Here is a 23486-nt window from a genome sequence, read left to right on the forward strand (position 1 = left end):
TTTGCATGAATGGCATTCAATACATAGCTCTAATATTGATGGCAAAATAACATAGGCTAAGAATCTTCAATTGGTACAAAGAGGGAGGAGGTGGGTTTGAATGGTTTTAAACAAGAGGAATTGGATTCCACATCTTCCTTGATTTTGTCCCTTTCCAAGATTCAGCGTAGTATGCAATGGCAAAAGCTGTGTATACTTTGGATAAAAAAGGGGGAGATGCTAACTCAAAATTTTTCCATAGTGTGATGTCTAATTGAACACGAAACAATGCTATAATGAGTGTTGAGGTTAATGGTAGGATTGATGGTGTTAATAATGTTAGAGAAGTGATTTTTAATCATTTTGAGAATCACTTCAAATTTGTTATGTTGGTAAGACCAGGTATGGAGAATCTTTCTTTCAAGACTATTAGTTTGGTGGGCGGCAGCCGCCAGACCCATATGTCTTTTACCGGAGATGAGGTAAGGAGGGCTATTTGGAATTTTGATAATTACAAAACTCCAGGTCTTGATGGCATCAATCTTGGTTTTGTTAAGGATTTTTGGGAAGAGCATAAATTTGATGTTATATTGTTCATTTCATATTTACGGTTAATAAAACTTATTTTATTTCTTCGAATCAAGGATAGTAATGTAAATATATAGGTAATTAATATTCTTATATATATATATATATATATATATATATATATATATATATATATATAGTAGATGTATAGTATGTAAAAATAATGAGGAAACTAGATATTTTATAATGATATATGTTAATAGTTAAAGAGATAACAATTCTTGAAAGAAAAAAAGAGAGGACAATTTTTAATCTGTTTTAATACCTTTTTTTTTTAAATAATTGTTGTTTTAGTACTTGGAAGGTACCCATGTGTTTGCATAAATGTCTTTTATTCTTAGTATACGTGCAAAAAGAAGAAAGAAAATAAAAGAAGTAGAAGAGGAAAAAGAAGATGACAAAGAAGAAAATACTAGCTAAATGAGAGACCAATAAAAAATTTAAACTTTATTTTACAAACCAAAAATTTAACATTATGTTTATCGTCTAAGTTTAAATTTCAAAGTAATTTAATTTAAAATTTGTCTATAAAATAAAACAATGTTACAATGTATGTGAGTATTCTAAAAAACAAAATGAGTTACCTAATAAATAATACATACATGATCCATAATTGTAAAATATTTTAGAATTTACCATTATTTTATATTTTTAATATATATAATATTTATTGTCAAATGACATGCATTATTTCAAAAGTCATATTGAATACATGAAAATGAAGAGCTTATATTCCTATACAATATGTGATGGTGGTTACATTTTTTTTTGTTGACAAAATGTGATGTTGGTTACATGTATGTTAGTTGGTGGTCTTTGTTATTGAAATGAATGATTCCTATAGTCATATTGAATTTAAGAGAAGGAAAATTTAGTTGGTTACATGTATGTTAGTTGGGGTGAATAGCGGTTTGATATTTTTTTGCGGAGTTTTAGCGAAAGCGATTTGAAATGTTTTGACTAATTGGAAACAAACTTGACCAATCACCACAATTACAAAAAGTTAAGACTATGTGCTAATAAGATTCACAATAGGATCCAGAGATTCACAAGATAAATCTTATTACAGTCAAATATCAACAGTTCTTGAACAATTTGCTAAACTAGACAATTTCAAATTCAAACCTATAAGAAAATATAATAATCTGTCAATCAAAAACAGAATGCATATGCAATTGATGAATTGGATAGGAATTGAAACTAATTGATCCAAGTAAAATAGTAAAAACCTAATTCAAGGAATTAGATCATTTTTTATCAAAAACAACTTAGATCAATATTAATTTCTACTCTATCAATTAATCAATTAACATATACAACTATCAAAATTAAAGAGGATAGGGAAAAGAGAACGACACCGAGATTTTTATAGTAGCTCACCCTTTCGTCCTCATTTCGGGTTACATGTACTCTTCTTGGTGAAAAACACCTCCAAGAAATTAATAAAATAGGATGGTCTTCTCACCCTATATAGTTGGTCCTCTCAAGAAATTAAATATTTTGAGAAACCTCTCTTTAAATCCCTTCACTTTCCTCTATTCTCATCTTCCTTCAAATTCATGAAAATGTGGTCCTCTCACCCTGATTGTGAAAACATTATTAAACAAATCTGGAACACCAATATAGTTGGATGCCCCATGTTCATTTTATCTCAAAAGCTGAAACTTTGGAACAAAGAAACTTTTGGAGATGTGCATTCACAAGTTTCAATTGCAACTAAAGCTTTTGAAGATATTCAAATGTGGACAGATACTACTGGCCATTCAGACTCTCTTATTGATCAAGAAATATCTGCTCAGCTCAACCTTGAAAATGCTTTGAATATTGAAGAATTATTCTAGAAGGAAAAGTCAAAAGTTAAGTGCCACAGTGGGGTGGGGGGACACCGCTTACTATTCAAATTGTCAAATATCTGATGTGAGTATAAGCTCTCTTGTTCTCTTTAGAAAAATCCTTATGGTTGTGTTTTCAGCAATTCAAGTTTTGAATTTCTCAATTATCTGCCAAACAATCAGATTATATATGTTATTCCAAATGCATATAAATAAGATCATATGTAAGAATCTTATAGACAAAACGTAGGAAAATACTTAATTTTCTGAATTTATAAATTTTCTAAGGGGCAACATTTGAGACTAAATAGTCATTTGGTGATTGATGTCATCCATAAATTATGTCAATTCATTTTCAACTTTATTGATATAACTCTTTTCTGATATCTAAATGATACATTGAGAAGAGTCTCTTAGTATCGAAATGCCTAATACAAAAGAGGTGTCCCCAAGATCTTTTATCTTTAAACTTTTGTTAGAGATTTTCTAGGTTTCACACAATTAACATATATCAAAGTTGACTAAATAAAATATAATCGACACGTTAAACTTTAAATATAAATTTACTTCCACTCAACTTTACTAAATCAACGACTCTCCATAATATTATCTCAAATTTGATCCATATAGCCGACCCCATTGAGTGGGATAAGGCTTGGTTGTTCTATTTTCAAAAGTGTCATTTTGTCTCGTAGGTTTTGGTTTGTTCTTTAAGGTTTAGCATTGGATGATAATTTATTTGAGAGCTGTAGTTTTGGAGAAAACTCTGTTTGCGTTTCAGAGATCAGAAAGCTGATGTTTTGAACAGAGAACTTTTATTAGGTTTTGATATTTATGAAGATCAACAGTACAATATAGTATTCTTGTGCTTTTCAGAATAGAGTGATTGTTGTAAACCCATATCTCTTATACAATATCTTAAAGTAGTGAACGATTCATTGTATAGATGGGTATTTTAAATGATACCAAAGCCTTTAGTGATGGCACATTGTTTGGAACTGGAGAATCAGAGATGAGAACATATACCATCCAATAAGCAAGAAAATGGCAGCCATGGATTTTGAAAAGAATGAGCCTGATTCATAAAATAGTCCATAATAGTAGTAAGTAGTGCGAGGATTTGGAGCAAAGAATACATTCCATTTCTCTTTAAATTGGATTGATTATAAATGAGTAAATACTTGCCTATTTATAGCCAGAATGTCATATTCTAGATTCTCCATGATATTTCCTACAACATATGATTTAATTAGGCTAAAATATGGTTTTCGTCCCTGCAAATATGTCTCGTTTTGGTTTTAGTTCCTGTAAAAAAAAAATCTAGAAAAAAGTCTCTGCAAATTTTTTTGTTTTTTAAAATAGTCCCTAGACCCACTTTATTGCTGATTTGTCCCAGTTGTATGGACTATTTTAAAAAACAAAATATTTTGCAAGAACCTTTTTCTACAAAATACGTACAGTCATCATGTGTCACGTATGCAAATCATCACAAAAATAGGGTTAGGGACTACTTTAAAAAACCAAAAAAATTGGAGGGACTTTTTTGTACAATTTTTTTTACATGGACTAAAACCAAAAGGAGACATATTTGCAGGGACTAAAAACATATTTCAAAAATAGAGTACAAATAAGTACATACTTGCCTATTTATAATGTGGATGTCATATTATCAATGCTTCTTTCTAGATTCTTCATGACATTTCCTACGACACATGATTTAATTAATACTATAGTTAAGCAAATAGATGGTTCATACTATCTTTCAGTGGATTCAAAACAATTCTACACTGACAGTACCTGTACCATTCTTTAGTCAGCCATTTGGCATTTTACGTTAGTACATCTTTCTCATGAGAGAATGAAGCTTATGAATAAAACTTTTCTTTTTTTGTCTAATCATGATCACAAGCTTGTTTGTGATACCTACCATTTTTCCAAACAATATAGGCTTCCTTATACCGCAAGTAATAACAAAGCTAGTTCAAACTTTGCATTGCTCCATTCTCATATATGGGGCCCTACTTCTATTTATGGTCATAAATAATTCTTAACTGCGCTAGATCATCATTCAAGATTTGTATGCATTATTTTGTTAAAACATAAATTATAAGTTTCTTCTTTGGTCAAAAGTTTTGTTATTATGGTAGAAACACAATTTTTTATTTTTTTTGTCAGGCAGCCTAGTGGCTGGAACTTACACATTTTTAATGTGGAGAAGTGAGGTGTCCGTGGTTCGAAACATAATTTTACACCGAAGTTAAAATCATATGCACTAATAATGGCCCTGAATTTTTTTTCTTACTCAATTTCATCAATCTAAGTGTATCATTCACCAAGCATCTCAACAACAAAATGGGGTTGACATAAAACATCAACATCTACATAATGTTGGCAGAGCTCTTCTTTTCCAATATAAACTTCCTCTTTCTTTTTGGTATTATGTTGTTATTCATACTACTTACATAGTCGATAGAGTTTCTAATCCTTTACTTAAAAATCAATCACCAAATAATCTTTTGTATAATGATGTACCTGATTTACATACCTTAAAGGTTTTTTAGCTCTTTGTGCTATGCTTCAACTCTTACTACACATAGAACAAAATTACAGTCTAGAGCACGCAAATGCTTGTTTCTTTGTTATAAAGTGCAAGTTGGTGTTTTGAGGTTGCTACATGTTTCTTCTAAATGTAATAGATTTTAGAATTTATCATTAGTTTATATTTCTAATATACATAATATTCATTTTCAATTGACATGCATGATTTCAAAAGTTATATTGATTCACAATCACTTTTAAAGTAATAAATCAATGAATTGATTCAAATCTAAAATTTTAATTTACATTCAAAAAGTTTACATAAAAGACAATCAAACTCAATCAATAAAATTGATTTAAATTAATGTCAATGAATGCATATAATGTGACTGTTTTTAAGGGGAACGTGACTATTTTGTTTTAATTTTTAAAGGATTAATTAAGTAAATGGTCCCTATAAATATTCAGAATTTTGTTTTTAGTCCCTATAAAATAAAATCTTTTTAGTCCCTGTGACATTTTCCTTAAGTATTTTAGGGACCAAAAATGTTGACAGAAATTTTTGACAGGGACTAAAAATGATGATGGAAAAATTTTATAGGGACTAAAAATGCTGACGAAAAATTTTATAGGGACTAAAAAGTGTGATTTTATTTTGTAAGGACTAAAAACAAAATTCTGGATATTTATAGGGACCATTTACTTAATTAACCCATTTAAAAATAATGGCAAATTGCAAAATCCTCCCTTGAGGTTTGCATATCACTTACACACCCCTTCTATTTTTTGATCAGACATAAACCTCCCTTACTTAATTTTCAATGTGATAAGCATCTGTCATGACAGAAGCACATGATGAAAAGCCCTCAAACTATATTAATGTATTCTAATCTAATGGTTCTCATTCTAACGGTGTTAACTACAAATAGGCCTTAGTTAACGAGGTAGTGTAGAACTCTGTTGTTCTAACCAACCATGTTAACCTGAGGGGAGGTGAGTGTTTTTTTAAAACTAGACGAGGTGTTTGTGTTGTTTAGTGAAATTTTGAGGGAGGCCAATGTAATTTTCTCTAAAAATAAACATAACATTTCGTACTTATATCACAACCAATTGCAAGATATATTTATTTTATTATATAAGATTTTTGAATTAAATACAATAAAGGTATTTACAGAGGACAATAGAACAATGCCTGGAATCAAAAATATTCCAAAGTAAGAACATACGAATCTTTAGACTTTTCTTGATATATTTGATATATTTGTGCTTTCACTCTATATCTTTTTTATGGTTAAAAACTAATATGCTCACTTCTGCTTTCAGTTATACTGACTGGTGGCGACACCCTTTATTATGTATGGGTGTTATAGAGTAGCTTTCTTCTTGTTATTTTTTCGTTGTGTTTCTATGGCAACAAATACTTAACATTGTATTTTTTTTGAGTGATTCTCTTTTGCACACCTTGTGCGAGACGAATCACTCATGGTGATTTATTATATACCATTTTGGCCATTTTGGCTTCTTCCAAAAAAAATTGTTAATGTTCGTGTTCACGAATGTATAAGGTACTCCCTCTGGTCTCAAATATAAGGAAAAATTCATTTTTTAGATTCATTGAATAATTAATGTATTTGCTTTACAATGTAGACCAGATACATTAACTATTCAATGAACCTAAAAAAGGAATATTTTCTTATATTTGAGACCGGAGGGAGTAATAATCTTTGTTAATATATATATCGGAGTTTAATGGATATAATGGGATAGTGGACTTCTGACATGACATCTATCAACATTTTCATATGGTTTTTCTAAAAAAAAAAATTATAATAATCTCTGTTAATATATATACAAGAGTTTAATGGATATAAACGAGACAGCGGATTTCTGACATGACCACTATCGATATTTTCATACAGTTTTTCTAAAAAAAAAAAATTACGATCGAATTTACAAATTATTAATAAAAGTATATTTAATATGTAATTTTTTTTTAGTAAAAAAATTTCAAAATATACCAAGTATTAATTTGGTTTAATTGAAGGAATAAAATTATGCTTGTTGTTGTTGATAAGAATCGGGGTCTTGAGCCATTCTCTATGTTGAAATGTTAAAAGGATTTTCCGGGTTATAAGGAATTTGTTAGAAACAAGTGGACATCTTTTGAGGTTGACGGATGAGGAGGGTTTGTGTTAAAGGAGAAGTTGAAGATGATCAAGAGCAGTTTGCATGAATGACATTCAATACATAGCTCTAATATTGATGGAAAAATAACATAGGCTAAGAATCTTCAGTTGGATACAAAGAGGGAGAAGGTGGGTTTGAATGATTTTAAACAAGAGGGATTGCATTTCACATCTTCCTCTATTTTGTCTCTTTCCAAGATTCAGCGTAGTATGCAATGGCAAAATCCGTGTGTACTTTGGATAAAAGGGGAGATGCTAACTCAAAAATTTTTCATGGTGTGATGTTTAGTAGGACACAAACCTATGTTATAATGCGTGTTGAGGTTAATGGTGAGAGGATTGAAGGTGTTAATAATGATAGAGAAGCGGTTTTTAATCATTTTGATAATCACTTCAAATTTGTTATGTTGGTCAGACCTGGTATGGAGAATCTTTCTTTCAAGACTCTTAGTTTGGTGGGCGCCAGCCGCCAGATGTCTGTTACCAAAGATGAGGTAAGGAGGACTGTTTGGGATTGTGATAGTTACAAAACTCCAGGCTTGATGGCATCAATCTTGGTTTTGCTAAGGATTTTTGGGGAGCGCTCAAATTTGATGTTATGTGGTTCATCTCATATTTACGGTTAATAAAATTTATTTTATTTCTTTGAATCAAGGATAGTAATGTAAATATATAGATAATTAATATTCTTATATATATATATATATATATATATATATATATATATATATATATATATATATATAGTATATTAAAATAATGAGAAAACTATATATTTTATAATGATATATGTTAATAGTTTAAGAGATAACAATGTTACAATCTATGCGAGTACTTTTTTTTTTTTTGAGCAAATCTATGCGAGTATTCTAAAAACAAAAATTAGTTACCTAATAAATAATACATATATAATCCATAATTGTAATAGATTTTAGAATTTCACTACCAAAAAAAAAATAGATTTTAGAATTTACCATTACTTCATATTTTTAATATATATAATATTCATTTTCAAATGACATGCATGATTTCAAAAGTCATATTGAATACATGAAAATGTGGAGCTTGTATTTTTATACAATATGTGATGGTGGTTACATTTTTTTTGTTGACAAAATGTGATGGTGGTTACATGAATGTTAGTTGGTGGTCTTTGTAATTGAAATGAATGACTCCTATAGTCATATTTAATTCAAGAGAAGGAGAATCAGTCCTGTATGATTTATCTAATACTCAAATGAAAAGTTGGTATATTTAAGAGGACTAGTTACTTATTTTTTTTTTTGACAAAAGGACTAGTTACTTATTTAACCCTAAAATTAAAAATAATAATGATTTTCTAAAAATAAAAAAATATATTCAAGCAAGATAAAAAAAACATCAATCATACGAAATAATTGGAGGTAAAAGTATTTGAATTAAATTTTAATCTTGTAGTCATGTAGTGCCTTTAATATCTCTCAATCTTTTTTTGCTCATTGTGTTGGATCATCAATCAAAAAAGTCTCATTGTGCCTGCCTCTCTCAACCGATCAATTTTCCTTTTCATTCATTTATTTTATTCTCTTTCTATTAGATTTGGATCCTTTTCCTATGACTGAGTGTAATTAGGTAATCGTCGTGGGCTATATCTTTTCTCTAACGAACGTTCCTTGATTGGTTTGTTCTTTTCGAATACTAGTAATAATAGTATTTTTAATTTATGTTTGGCTAGACTAGATTGGTCAACATGGGCTCCACTTTCTTTACCATGTTTTATTAATCGGGAAATTTAAATAAAATAGCTAGGTTTTTCATAAAGCAGTATGAAATAGTTAGGCTAAGTAAGTTTTTTTTTTCTCTCTAAAAAATGTAAGTTTTGTTGTGTTCACTTCAACAACAAGAAAAAACAAGGTTTATTACGTGAATCAAATGGCTCAACAGTTGTGCTTCAATGGGAATTTTGTGAATGCTATAAAGTTTTGGATTTCATGTGTATATGGTGTACAGTTGTGGTTTACAGTGTCATTTCCTTCATTTATATCCCAGTATGTATATGTATGTTATTGTTTTAATTTAATATAATAAGTTATCGATCCCAAAGCTATTGATTTCGATGTGCTTAAAATTTCGGAACACTTAAGGGCCTGTTTGAAATAGTTTTTGTTTTCAGTTTTTGAAATATACAAGTCCTCTTTTCACAATGGTTATCCTTTTACATGTTTTAGTTTTTTAGTCCCCAAAACTTAAAAATTCAAAACAGTTTCCAAAACTGTAATTTTAAAAATAGTTTAGCAAACAAGTTTTTAATTTTAAGTTTTTAAAAACTAAAAAAGAGTTTTTGGGAAGTGTTTCAAATAGGCTGTGAGTTTCCTTGATTTCTAAGAATGAATTGATTTAGGAGTATTTGAACAATTATACTAAAATGAATTAACAGTGTGTATACCAAGTCAAACTCAATTTCACAAAGCAATGCACATTTTTTGGATAAACTAACAGAATATAGGGAGTATACTATACGAACCGGTTTCTAGTTGTGCAGTACCTGACTTGTATTGTATGCACTAAGTTAATGGGAAGTAGTCTACAGTTCTACATATGTTGCATTATTTTAGGAGTTAATGGTTGCAAACTTTCGTGCACATGTTTTATATTAATAGTAAAGATGTATTGATGTACAAATGAAAAGCTAGTAGGGAATTTCGTATTATCATGTTTATGTATGTTCTCATAAAGGATAAAAAGGGTTTCTGTTAGGACCTGCATGTCTCCAAATAATTTTTACTTAGGCCGCTTGCAGTCCCAGATGCTTCATGACTTGGTGTATTATGATTTAGTCTTTAGAGTTCTTAATTTGGGTCGTGTACGTATACCTTATAGGAAAATTATAGTAAAGGGACCTTGATGGGAACTGAAGATCGTGATGGGAACCTAAATCTTCTACCGCCACGATAATTTAGGTAGTAACATTACCCCACCCGTTTGTTCAAAGCCAGCGGCACCTTCATCCATCCTAAGAGCTCCCCATTGTCATCACCATGGCAAGGAGGGTCTCTTCTGCTGTACACAGAACATGTACAGAAATCCTCTTTTTTTCAGCTATGTAAATACTGTCGAGCACGATCTTAGTGTATTGGACTACTTATCAGACTTTATTTACTGTTTGTATGGAAAACATGGTGCATATGGTGTTGCAACACTTCCTTTTTCAGCCAGATAATGAATTAGTATATTCTTGTCCGGCTTCGTTCCAACTGAAATTCTTTGGTTTCTGGAGATTTCTCTTACTTTGAATTTGCTTGGCAACATTGAGGCACATTTCTCTGTCTTCCGATATATAGTTATTGCTTAACTTTGAACTTGCAAGATCATTCTTTTGAAGTTATTGATTAGGATCACTGCACTATAAAAATTAAGTCAATTAGATTACTCCCTGTCTATTAATGTTCCACCTGGTTTGGTTTTTTGACTGATATACAATATAATATGTGCATAAGATATATCATAGTATTCTTTTTCATTTTGTGGATTTTAATTAACAACAATAATAGATATTTTACATTTTACCTTACAGATGTGAGTTCTTATTGCAATGGCAACAATGCAGAAAATGAGGATTTAGGATATTTGAAAATGCCTAGAGGAGAGCCTGTCAAAATCTACTCACACTAAGTAGCATATGTGTCTATATTTATTTTTTGTTTTACTGCAGAGTGCAGACTAGTTGATACTTTTGAAGGAAATGTAGTATCTGAAGTTGAGGCTAGTTTATGCTTAAAACTTGAATCTGTTTTATCGTAGGCTAGTTTATCATATTGAGTGAGGTTAATAAGTTATAAGGTACAATAGTATTTCTCAACTTGGCTAGATATTGATCTGATTATTGGCTAGATATTGCTTTGTTCTCTTTGCTGCTGAATTGCATTTGAATCATCATATTCAATTAAATTGCATCTCTTTTGTTATGCACATGTAATATGATATGTTTAGACGGATCTTGATTCCAATGTTTTTTTCTTCCATAAGGCCATATCTGTTTTATGTTTAAATTTTTATGTATTTATTTTATGAGTTGTTTCTAAGTAACTACCACTTTTTGGAGAGGATGACAACATTCGACTCTCATTCATGATATTTGATTCTATCGGGTTGGAGTTATTACACAGGCCATATTGCTTTGTTTCTAAGTAACGAATTGGTTTTATGAGAAGATCTAAAAACAATTTTCATTGGCTATTTGTTATGGAGAAAATGATAGGAAGAACAAATTAAATGCAATTTGCATTTAATTTGACTCTAGAAAAGATGATTGTTTGAAATAACATAATTAAGTATGATAAAAGTTTATCAAAAATAGATTCAAAAACCAGTTTATTACTTCACATTGCAAGCTTGGAGACACAAGAGAATATATTATAGCTGTCTAGTTTATAAACCAAGATGAACAACGTGAGAATCTAAGGTGGTTAAGGATCCCCTTCTAGCTTTCCAACATAAAAGTCGAATAGGATCCACGCTTGTTTAGAACCGCAACATTAAGATGTTCCTATTACAAAAGTAATTGGGCAATTGTTGATTTTTTTTTTCAATAAAAAATATTCATGCATGAAAATTACCTTTTTAATATTGGTTTTTTGAGCACTTGAATTGAACAAAAGAATTCTCGAACGTTTATCGTCCCTTTTATTTTTATTAAATTCATTCATAAACATTTGTGGTTGAAATTTAATCCTAGCAATTAAAAAAAAATAACTCGGATACTTTAAGGACTAGAATTAAATATAGGATCATGACCAAGTAAAAAGCAACAATATGTTTTGGAGACAACATATAACTTGTGTATCACTCTTGTGACATCTATGTGGAACCGAGGACTCAGATGGGATGGTTATGCAGTTGGGCTTCGTTTTCTTTCGTTTGCCGCGGTCAACTGTTATAAGTTTCATTTGTCGCGGTCAACTTTTATAAGTTTCATTTCTTTCGTTTTTGGATTCGGTGGTGAATAGATATTCAGATTTTAGAGAATGATTTTGCTGTGTTGTAGAGTTTAATTCTATGTCTTTTCTATAGTCTCAACACTGTTTTGGGTTTTTTTTTTTTCTTCAAATTTTTTCATATTTTTTTACCTAAACCAAATCCGGTGAATGTGATTGTTGGGATTCTCTTATTGATTCAATAGCAAATGTGATTTTTTATTTTATTTTCCTTTATTTGAATTTCTTCCATTATTTTTCTTACAATGGTTGAATGAAGTTCATGCTTTATGATAAGAATTCAAATCCAAACAACATGTTGATTAAGATTAAAAGAGAAAAGAGAACCGACAGTACAAAAAAACGTGTACACGTGAGAATTTGTGAAAGCAATAGAGTGAAAGGACTTATGAAAACATGAAGAGACGGAAATACAAGTTAAAATCATTATCTATCATTATAATAACGGAGTGGGTCAAATAAATAAATAAAAGAGTGGATGTGGTGTTTAATTATTATTGGAGTGTGTTAAAAACTAAAATAGTGTGTTAAAGGGTGTGACCCTAACATTACTCAAACCACTTTTTTGGCAGCTATCCGTGTATTCCCAATCAATTCCTGCATATTGATTAATAAAAATTATTCATACTTTATACATTATATTAGAAAATACGAAGATAAAAATTGACACAAGAGAGAATATAAACATATGAAAAAAGTATGCATATAAGGGGACGATGAGTTTAGGCAAAAGTGACATTAATATAATCATAATCTGATAAGAACAAAAAATAGCAATTAAACTTGAAATTGATACGTATTATGTAACTCACCACCATGGGCAAAAACAGAAAATCAAAAGTTCCTTGTTAGCATTTATCGTTAATAAAATTTATTTTATTTATTTGAATGAAGGATAATAATGTAAATATATATATATATATATATATATATATATATAATTAATATTCTTATATAGATAATAGATTTATAATATATAAAAATAATGAGGAAACTAGATATTTTATAATGATATATGTTAATAGTTAAAGAGATAACAATTTTTGTTTTAATACTTTTTTTTTTAAATAATTTTTGTTTTAATACTTGTAAGGTCTCCGTGCATTTTCATAAATGTCTTTTATTTTTAGTATATGTGCATAAAGAAGAAAGAAAATAAAAGAAGTAGAAGAGGAAAAAGAAGATGACAAAGAAGAAAATACTAACAAATGAGAGACCAATCAAACAATTAAAATAATAATATCCTAAAAATTGGGATGTTACATAATACATGAAAATGAGAAGTTTGTATTCTTATACAATATGTGATGGTGGTTACATATATGCTTGTTGGCAGTCTTCTTTGTAATCAAAATGAATGACTTCAATAGTCATATTTAATTCATGAGAAGGAGAATCAATCATGTATGATTTATCAATCCTTAAAAAAATGTATGATTTATCAAATATTCAAAATTGATATATATCCATGTGTGTGTCTATATATTGTGAACCGCATGATTAAGAGATCTGGACGGTTGGGATTTGGTGTCAACGGATCCTGTCTCATATATATATATATATATATATATATATATATATATATATATATATATATATATATATATATATATATATATATATATATAAAATTGTTTATATTTTCTTTATTTACAATTTGCAACACTTAATATTTTTAAATTAAAATTATCAATTTTTTATTCAGTTCATAATTATCAATCATAATTAAGTATCCAAGTTGGATATCTAATTTAATTAATACATGATAGATTTTACTCATTTTCTTGGAGTTTAGATTAATAGAGCATCTGTCTCCTAGAATTGGAGAGAAAATATTGTCCATATAAATATAGAGCATTTGTCTCCTAGAATTGGAGAGAAAATATTGTCCATTAAATATTTATTCAACTTTTAAAATTTAAAATATCAACATCATAATAGTATTCAAAAGAATACAAATATTTAAATATATTTTTTTTGGAAGAAAATGAAAAATAATAATGATTTTCTAAAAAAAAAAATTAAGCAAAATAAAGAAAAAACATCAATCATACTAAATAATTGGAGATAAACCAGTATCTCAATCTTGTAGTCATGTGCTGGATGGCAAAAGTTATGGTGCATAAGCCATAACTTATGCACCATGCATAAGTTAATCACAACCGTCAGATCAGGGACACGTGTTATAATCTTGTGCTTCAGCTCTTTTCCATTGTTTTCATCACAACCACTCCCAAAAACTCTTCCCAAAACCTTACGGTTTAATGGCCGCTTCACCACCACCGTCACCGTCGTCGACACCGTCTCCGCCGGCGACAACAACAATTTCCCACGATGTTGATGTGTAACTGTTAACAGCACAATTTGTCGGGTGAACCCCATTCTCATTATTATTCCGAGAGGTCTTATTTTAATTTTAATTCTAATTCATTCATTTCAATTTGATCTTAAGTTTTTAATTTTGTGAAATGTGTGATTAGTTTATTTTCAGATCGTTGTTTGAGTGACTTGAATTTGTTACCAACTAGAATTTCCTTCTTTGGATTTCAGGTATGTTAATGTTAATTTATTTTTTTTTTCTGTTTAGTTCTAAAATTCGGTGAGGTTTTAAATTTTATTGAATTTTAGTTCTTGCTTGTAAGTTGCAATTGTAAGAGCTTCTTAAAAAAAGTTGCAATTGCAAGAATGATGAACTGGTGTGAATTTAAGATGTTAATGATGGAATGTGTGAATTTTGGTTGGAGATTGGGTTTGGATTGACTTATTTGAACTTATGTACTGACGTAATCACTTGTCAGAGCTTATGGAAACAACTTAAGACCTCTCCATAAGCTGTTTTAAGCTTATTTCTATAAGCTTTCCATGATAGTTTATATTTTATGTTTAGTTCTAAGATCCTGTGAGGTCATAATTCTCTTTTATTAGCGAGCTTAGAAAAATTATGTATGTCTTTTAATTTTTGTTCGTGTTTGGATGTTTTGCAATTGTATACACATGATGAACAAGGTTTTTTTGGATGGATTATTGTGAGTTTAAGTTCTTATTGATCGAATGCGTTAATTTTGGTCGTAGGTAGGTTTGTTTGTGAGGAAATTCTTGATGGGATGAGGGTTTGTAATTTAGGGTCTGCTTGGATTGACTTATTTGTACTTATCTACTGATATAATCACTCGTGAGACTGTTTAAGAGAGTTTATGGAAACAATTTATGATATGTTCACAAGTTGTTTTTCAGCTTATTTTCATAAGTTGTGCAAGATAGTTTATGAACAGTTTGTAGTTTATATGATAAGTATTTATGATATAAGTGCTTCATTAAGTTGTTTATCCAAACAGGGTCTTAGTAGCAAAATGGGGGTTATGTCAAGGAGGGTTGTGCCCGCCTGTGGCAACCTCTGCTGTGTTTGTCCTTCTCTTCGTGCTAGCTCGAGACAACCGGTGAAGCGTTACAAGAAGTTGTTGGCTGAAATTTTCCCTCGTAATCAGGTGAGGTTTTCAGCTTATTTAGGCCATTTTGTTTGACATATCAGCTACATTTGGAAGGTTTATGTTGGTACTTGTTTGAGTTGCCAACTTACTTAGCACTATGGTTTGCATAGCTTTCTGTACTTTGGGGTTGTTGGTTTGGTAATACTTGGTGGACTCCGAACATTTATTGTGAAAATCAATGACCATAAAACTGATAATTATATATGTTTGACTCTAATGATCAAGGTACCGGTATCTGGGAAAATGCTTATATTGATTTTAGTAATTATTTGTGAGTACTGGTGAGATGGTTTTTAAGTTTAGTGAAGGCTAGAGTTTTATGTTTGAAACATATTATCAGTGATTTGATTATGTAATTTTTAATCTACGTTTTGTATTTAATTTACTGTATTTTCTTGCACTCTTATTTGTAATGAAATTTTGCGGTTCATCATTTCCACTCGTAGTAGCTATTGCATTATTATGTTATGATGACTGCTATCTTCAATTTTCAGAAGAAAAAGGGTACTGGAGGGTTCTTTATGAAAAAAATTATTTCTTGTTCTTGTAAATTTTCTGAAAGTTTCATTAATATTTTTAATGCCTTGAACCCTCTCTCTTTCTATCTCTCCTCTTCCTAGTGTCTGATGCGCATGATGGTTGCTGTTTTTGGCAGGTAGCTGAACCTAATGATAGAAAAATTGGAAAGCTATGTGACTATGCTTCTAAAAATCCATTGAGAATTCCTAAGGTAAAACAGTTATGTTCTAAGAAGTCTTTAGTTTTCTTTGGCACTTCGTTCAAATATGTCTTTTATTCAGAACAAATTATGATGTGATAACTTATTAGAATTATTTACTGGATCATTTATCCAAGTCCAAAGTTATATTTCTTGTGTTTTACCGTCTCATATTGTGTTCCACCTAAGGATTTCTTGTGTTTTATCTATGCAGATTACTGATAACAGTTACACATCAACATCGTTGGAAAACAATGTCGGGTGAACCCCAAATCTCTTCAAAATTCTAATTCTGAATTCGAATTATTCAATTGAATTAATCGAAAATATTGTTATTGTTGCAGAAATCGTTGGAATCGAGAATTACCGGATGCGACATCGGTGCCGGCGAGAGAACTGTACATTTCTAGACACACTGATTTGCATCAGTTCAAGTTTCGTGATCCTTTTGTTAGAACAGTTCATTTTGATGGACGTGCTTCTAAACCTTTCAACCATTTGATCCTTCATCATAACAATGTTTACTTTTCTCAGGTTCATTACTTTTTTTAATGGTTAATGATGATCGTATATATTCACTGTTTTGAGTTACTTAGCGTATATTTGGTTTCGATTTCGGAGGATCATAACATCCATTTTTCCGTTTACTAGTTTTTAACGCTATCTGCTGTGTAGTTCTCATTTCATCTGTGTAGTTCTAGACCGTATCATTGGTTCTAAATCAGTTGAAACTCTTAGATCAGAATTACAATCTATTGGTCTTCTCAATGATTATTCAAGCACAAACTTGTTATCACTTTTGGCCTATGCAGGTAAAAACCAGATGCTCACTGATGCTTATCACCACATGGTAAAATCTCACGGGTTTGCTCCAAATACATTTGCTTGTCAATTCTCTATTTAGAACTTCTCAAAACCCAAATGATGACAAGATTGATGTCATGTCGCCCGTGTATCAACTTTTGGGTCTAAAGTTAAGTTAGGAATTGAATTCTCTACCGATGGTTGGACTTCAATCATTCTTAAATGTTGTGAATTAGGGAGAATCCATGATGCTACCAAGTTTTTCTTTAACATGATTCAAACTGATTGTTCTTCTAGGGTTGTCCCTGTCACACATAATGTTTTATTGAAGGCATTTCTGGATTCCAATAAGGTGGATGATGCTTTGCATTTGGTCAATGTCATGCTTTCTGAAGGTTTTATACCAGATAAAGATTGTTTTACAGAACTAGTAACCGCTCTTTGTGCTCATGGTAGAATGGATGAAACAGTTAGTGTGTATATTGATATCGTTGTGAAGCATCCTGAGAGTGATTTCCACCTTGATAATCACATCCCGTTTATGATAATGACTCAGCTTATAAATGCTGGTAAATATTGTTAATTAGTTTCATAATCGAGTTTGTGTGAAATCTTGTTCCTCTTTGGTTTATTTAGTTTGTAATTTTTGTTTTTGATATTGTTGTTATAGACGGATCTGAGATTCCAGAGCCATGCAGTTCTTGCACTTCAGGAAGCAGTTGAGGCTTACCTGGTTGGATTGTTTGAGGACACCAATCTGTGTGCAATTCATGCTAAGAGGGTGACAATTATGCCAAAGGACATTCAGCTTGCTCGTCGCATTCGTAGTGAATGTACTTAGGGTGGTGAAGGTGCTTTTAGGGTTATGGCGGATTAGTATTTTGGAAGGATTTAGGGTTTTATGAATTGAATTTTCTTTTATGCGTTGTATAGTTCTGAACCTATAATGTTCAATTTTTAACAACAGACATATTTTGGATTATGATTAGTTTGTGCTATTATAAGTTTGTAACATTCACATTCTTTGTTGTTACGTATTCATGATTATAGGTGTACAAAACCATTAGACAATTAGTTTGGTTTCACATAGAACACTAGCAAAACCATTGAACCATACTTATGGTTTCAGTAATTGTTTTTATTTAAAACCATTTATCAATAATAATTTTCACTATTCTTTTATTTTATTTACCATTTGACAATTATTTAATAGGTTATGAGTGTGTACTATTAAGTGGTTACTTAATAATGATTTTAATGTTTATCACATTTTTTTTATTACAAAACCATTAGATAATTATTTTGGTTTCACATTGAAAACTATTAAGTGGTTACATTGAAAACTAATTTTAATAAAATTGAACATTCTTGGGCCAAAAATTAAATAAAATGAACGGTATACTATGATAGATACTATAAAAAGACACAATCAACTGATTATGTCACTTTTCGTAGAAACTCGAGAGGTTTAACACGAAAAACAAACATAAAATAAAGCAAAAGTATGTTTTCTTTTTCTAGAAGATAAATTGTTTAAAACAAATTAATAATTTCATTTAAAATCATTAGGCAGTTATTTTGGTTTCACATAGAACACTATCAAAACCATTTAACCGTACTTATGGTTTCAGTATTCCATACCCCTAATTTTAGTAAAATTAAATTAAATTGAACATTATTGGGCCAAAAATTAAATAAGATGAATAATATAATATGATAGATACTATAAACAACTAGTATTATTGAGAATGTTGTGATGAATTGTGTTGTTTATGATCAATCCGGTTCGGATCTGGTGTTAGCATTACTCAAGGAAACCATTTTCACTGCAAAATGGTTTTGGAGTTTAACTCACGGAAACTATTTTCACTGCAAAATGGTTTTGGAGTACAACTCACGGAAACCATTTTCACTGCAAAATGGTTTTGGAGTACAACTCACAGAAACCATAGCCATAGCAAAACCATTAGACAATTAATTTGGTTTCTCATAGAAGACTATCAAAACCATTAAACCATAATTATGGTTTCAGTAATAATTTCAGTGTATAACATCTTAATCATTATTCAAAACCATCTAACAATAATAATTTCATTAAAAACCATTACACATTTATCTTGGTTTCACATACATGATTATCAAAACCATTAAACCATAATTATGGTTTCAATAATAATTTCAGTGTATAACATGTTAAACAACGTTCCAGTAAAGAAACTCATAATCCATACTCATTTCTCTCCCTAACTCATAAAAAGCTTATTCAAAACAGCTTATTTTGTGCAAAATAGCTGTTTTGCACAAATAAGATGTTTTGTATAAATAAGTTGTTTTGAATAATCTGTTTTGCACAAATAAGCTATTTTGTATAAATAAGTTGTTTCGAATAAGCTGTTTTGTATAAATAAGTTGTTTTGAATAAGTTGTTTTACACAAATAAGCTGTTTTGTATAAATAAGTTGTTTTGAATAAGCTGTTTTGCACAAATAAGCTATTTTGTATAAATAAGTTGTTTCGAATAAGCTGTTTTGCATAAATAAACTGTTTTGAATAAGTTGTTTTGCATAAATGTGTTGTTTTGCATAAATAAGTTGTTTTGAATAAGTTGTTTTTTAAAATGAAATTGGAATAAGTTGTATTGTATAAATAAGCTGTTTTGCACAAATAAGCTGTTTTGTATAAATAAGTTGTTTTGAATAAGTTGTTTTGCACAAATAAGCTATTTTATATAAATAAGTTGTTTCGAATAAGCTGTTTTGCATAAATAAGCTGTTTTGAATAAGTTGTTTTGCATAAATATGTTGTTTTGCATAAATAAGTTGTTTTTTAAAATGAAATCGGAATAAGCTGTTTTGTATAAATAAGTTGTTTTACACAAATAAGCTATTTTGTATAAATAAGTTGTTTCGAATAAGCTGTTTTGCATAAATAAGCTGTTTTGAATAAGTTGTTTTGCACAAATAAGCTGTTTTGTATAAATAAGTTGTTTTGAATAAGCTGTTTTGCACAAATAAGATGTTTTGCATAAATAAGTTGTTTTGAATAAGCTGTTTTGCACAAATAAGCTATTTTGTATAAATAAGTTGTTTCGAATAAGCTGTTTTGCATAAATAAGCTGTTTTGAATAAGTTGTTTTGCATAAATATGTTGTTTTGCATAAATAAGTTGTTTTGAATAAGTTGTTTTTTAAAATGAAATCGGAATAAACTGTTTTGTATAAATAAGCTGTTTTGAATAAGCTGTTTTGCACAAATAAGCTGTTTTGCATAAATAAGCTGTTTTGAATACGCAGTTTTTAAAAAAGTGATCCTAATAAGTTGTTTCAAATAAGCTGTTTTGCATAAATAAGCTATTTTGAATAAGTTGTTTTTTAAAATGAGATCGGAATAAGCTGTTTTGCATAAATAAGTTGTTTTGAATAAGCGGTTGAATAAGTCGTTTTTTAAAATGAGATCGGAATAAGCTGTTTTGCATAAATAAGTTGTTTTGAATAAGCGGTTTTTAAAAAATCATTCTAATAAGTTGTTTTGCATAAATAAATTGTTAAGAAAAAAATTATAATATGGGGTTTTATTAGGCCCACAAATAAATAGATTTTATAGTGGACTTACTTGAGGTGTAGAAAGCAATTATGTTGGGTGTAGAAAGCAATTATGCACGGTGCATAAGGATCTCCTTATGCACCATAACCACACCCGTGCTGGATCATCAATAAGAAAAAGTCCCATTGCGCATGTCTCTCTCAACCGGTCAATTTTCCTTTTCATTTATTTTATTCTCTTTCTATTAGATTTGGATCCTTTAAAGTGAGAAGTCCACTTTAAAATATCAGTTAAGTATATATACAAGTATATGAAAATTTTAAAGTAGATATTATAGGTATATCATAACAAATTATGGGATTGTTGAAATAACAACGCTTGATTCTATTCTATTATAGTATTCATAATTTTTTATTTTATTTTTATTAATTATTTATAAAAAAATATTGTGTTTGTTAAGGAGTCTTTTAGCATAACTCTAAAAAAATGGTTTTTAACGTAATTTTCGAGAAATTTAAGGAATTTGGAAAATTATAGAGAATGTGGATTTGTAAATGTTATTGTTTGTGTCAATAAAAAATTTCAATGAAATTGAGACATAATGTATATTTTTTTAGGCAAATGGGTTGCAACACCCTAAGATATGTGGTGTGGTGGGGCGGGAGGGAGAGAGGGAGAGAGAGAGAGGGAGGGAGAGGGGGAGAGAGAGAGAGAGAGAGAGAGAGAGAGAGAGAGAGAGAGAGAGCAACTATCACCATTAGACCAATCCAAAATTGGTACCGCAAGATAACTCCAGATCTTGAAGACGTCAATCTTGGTTTTGTTAAAAATCTTCGGGGAGAGCTCAAATTTGATGTTATGTGGTTCATCTCATTTTTTTATGCACAACAAATTAGTGAAAGGATCGAACTGCGCTTTTAATGACTTTCGACCAATCTCTCTTGACGGGGTATGTACAAAATTTTATTTGAAGTCCTATCAAACATATTAAAGTTGGTCATCGATAATGTGTTATCTGAAGCACAAATGACATTTGTTGAGGATTGCAAATGAGGTGGTGGACGATGCGAAATTGAAAGAAAGATATGTTTGTTCTTGTAAGAAGTACAGAGTTCTAAAGGTTACGAGGATTAAGGAGTTTAATTTAACTTTGTTAGTGAAATGGTGTTGTCTTTCGTATGATAATCATGGTGGATTGTGGTTTAAAGTAGCTGCTAAATACGAGACTGAGAGAGGACATGTTAGAAAGTGGTTCAATTGTCTTCTATCTGGTGGAGGAACCTGTGCGATATCATTAAGGGTGAAAGCTGTAACGCCCCGACTTTTTTTTCAAGAGATTACTTAAAAATATTCATTTTCTTTAGAAAGTATGATGCTATTTTTTTTATAAATAAACTATTGAAATGAAACTAATAGAAAGATAGGCTATTTAAATAAATTGAAAGAAAATTATTGTTCATAATTTATTATTTTCTAACAGAAGAACATAGTACACTAAAAAGAATATTTTAAATTACATTTACAATTCAATAAAACCCATTTTTGTCTCCGTGTACGCTTTCATCAAACATCAACTTCATATTATCATTCTGTATGATAATGATGGTGGGTTTTGGTTTAAAGTAGCTGCTAAATACGGGAATGAGGGAGGACATGTTAGAAAAGGGGGTCGATTGTTTTCTATTTGGTGGAAGGACTTGTGTGATATCATTAAGGGTGAAAATACATCATTTGGAGTTATTTCTGGTTAGAGCGTTTGATATTGCGGTATAGATTTAGCCGTTTGTTCGAGCTAAGTGTGTATCGTACTGTTTATGTGGCGGTGATGAGAAGCGAAGGTTGAGAGGTTGATGTTGTGGGTTGGAGGTGGAGAAGGAGACTGTTTTCTTGGAACGAGGAACAATTGGTAGATTGTGTTGGTCTACTTGATAACATTTTCTTGAAGGATAACATAATTGACAAATAGATTTGGAAAAATGACCTTAAAGAAGGGTACCCGGTAAAAAGTGGCTATCATATTCTTACAAAAACATATCAACTTCTTGTCGACATGCATTCGAAATTAATTTGGAGCAAAACAGTGTCTCTCAAGGTGTCACTTTTTGCATGTAGAACAAATCATAAGAGAATTTCCACAAGGATAACTTAATTCGAAAAGGAGTAATTTTATCCGATTCTATTTTATGCTCGGACACTATTAAACATAAATTTTTGGAGTGCGACTTCTTTGGTAAGATTTGGCATCTCGTTCATCGTTGGTTAGGTATTTCTACTATTGTTCCATCTAACATTGGATGTCACACATATGCTTTATGGAAGGAAATTTTTTTCTTGTTTTCAGGATTTTTTGTTGGCCTGTATCTGGGTCATATAAAAGGAGTGTAATTCGAAATTTTTCAACAGCAAAGTGTCTTCTCAAGATTCACTTCTCGATAATATTAAGCTAAATTTTTCGTGTTGGCCGAAGGCATAAACCAAGTTTCTCTTTTGCTTTTCTTTATTGGTGGTTTATGTCGGGTTACACGATCCTCTGCAGTTGCAAATAACTACAGGGTTCTGCATTTAGTGTAAATACGTCAAAAGAGAGATTGGAGGTGAAATTCTGGCACTCGCTGGACATGTCCTACGTGATGTCCAGGACACCAGGAATGTCTTATGGAATGTTCTGGACACTAGATATAACAACGTAGCACAACAAACAATAAATAGTAATAAAACAAAGTGCATGGAAGGAAGAACACAAGAGATTTGGTAACCTAGTTCGGTGTAACATCACCTACTTCTAGGGGCAGCCATGCCAAGAAAAGAAATCCACTATAATAGTTTTGGTTCGTAGTC

The 23486-nt window shown here is 30.3% G+C and overlaps 2 protein-coding genes across 4 annotated transcripts; both read left to right on the forward strand.

The window, feature by feature from the left end:
- The first annotated feature begins 14207 nt into the window (after window positions 1-14207).
- LOC146937809 (uncharacterized) lies at window positions 14208-17167 on the forward strand. 3 transcript variants are annotated; one of them, XM_085751925.1, is made up of 7 exons: window positions 14208-14498; window positions 14577-14646; window positions 15432-15581; window positions 16240-16314; window positions 16517-16563; window positions 16647-16836; window positions 17115-17167. In XM_085751925.1, exons 3-7 carry the CDS (start codon window positions 15447-15449, stop codon window positions 17154-17156), a joined length of 489 nt encoding a protein of 162 aa, XP_085608051.1. In that variant the 5' UTR covers window positions 14208-14498; window positions 14577-14646; window positions 15432-15446; the 3' UTR covers window positions 17157-17167. The 3 variants fall into 3 exon arrangements, with proteins under 3 accessions (XP_085608051.1, XP_085608052.1, XP_085608050.1); XM_085751926.1 differs by lacking the exon at window positions 14577-14646; XM_085751924.1 differs by lacking the exon at window positions 14208-14498 and having other exon boundaries at window positions 14508-14646.
- A 210-nt stretch (window positions 17168-17377) lies between these two features.
- Window positions 17378-17947, forward strand: LOC146937810 (histone H3-like 1). Its single transcript, XM_085749527.1, has 2 exons — window positions 17378-17671; window positions 17777-17947. The coding sequence occupies exons 1-2, from the start codon at window positions 17378-17380 to the stop codon at window positions 17945-17947; spliced, it is 465 nt and encodes a 154-aa protein (XP_085605653.1).
- Window positions 17948-23486: the final 5539 nt, after the last annotated feature.

Source organism: Medicago sativa, chromosome 3, assembly GCF_051527215.1.
Source record: "Medicago sativa cultivar Bolivia chromosome 3, Bolivia_mono, whole genome shotgun sequence".
In the NCBI taxonomy this organism is placed as follows: domain Eukaryota; kingdom Viridiplantae; phylum Streptophyta; class Magnoliopsida; order Fabales; family Fabaceae; genus Medicago; species Medicago sativa.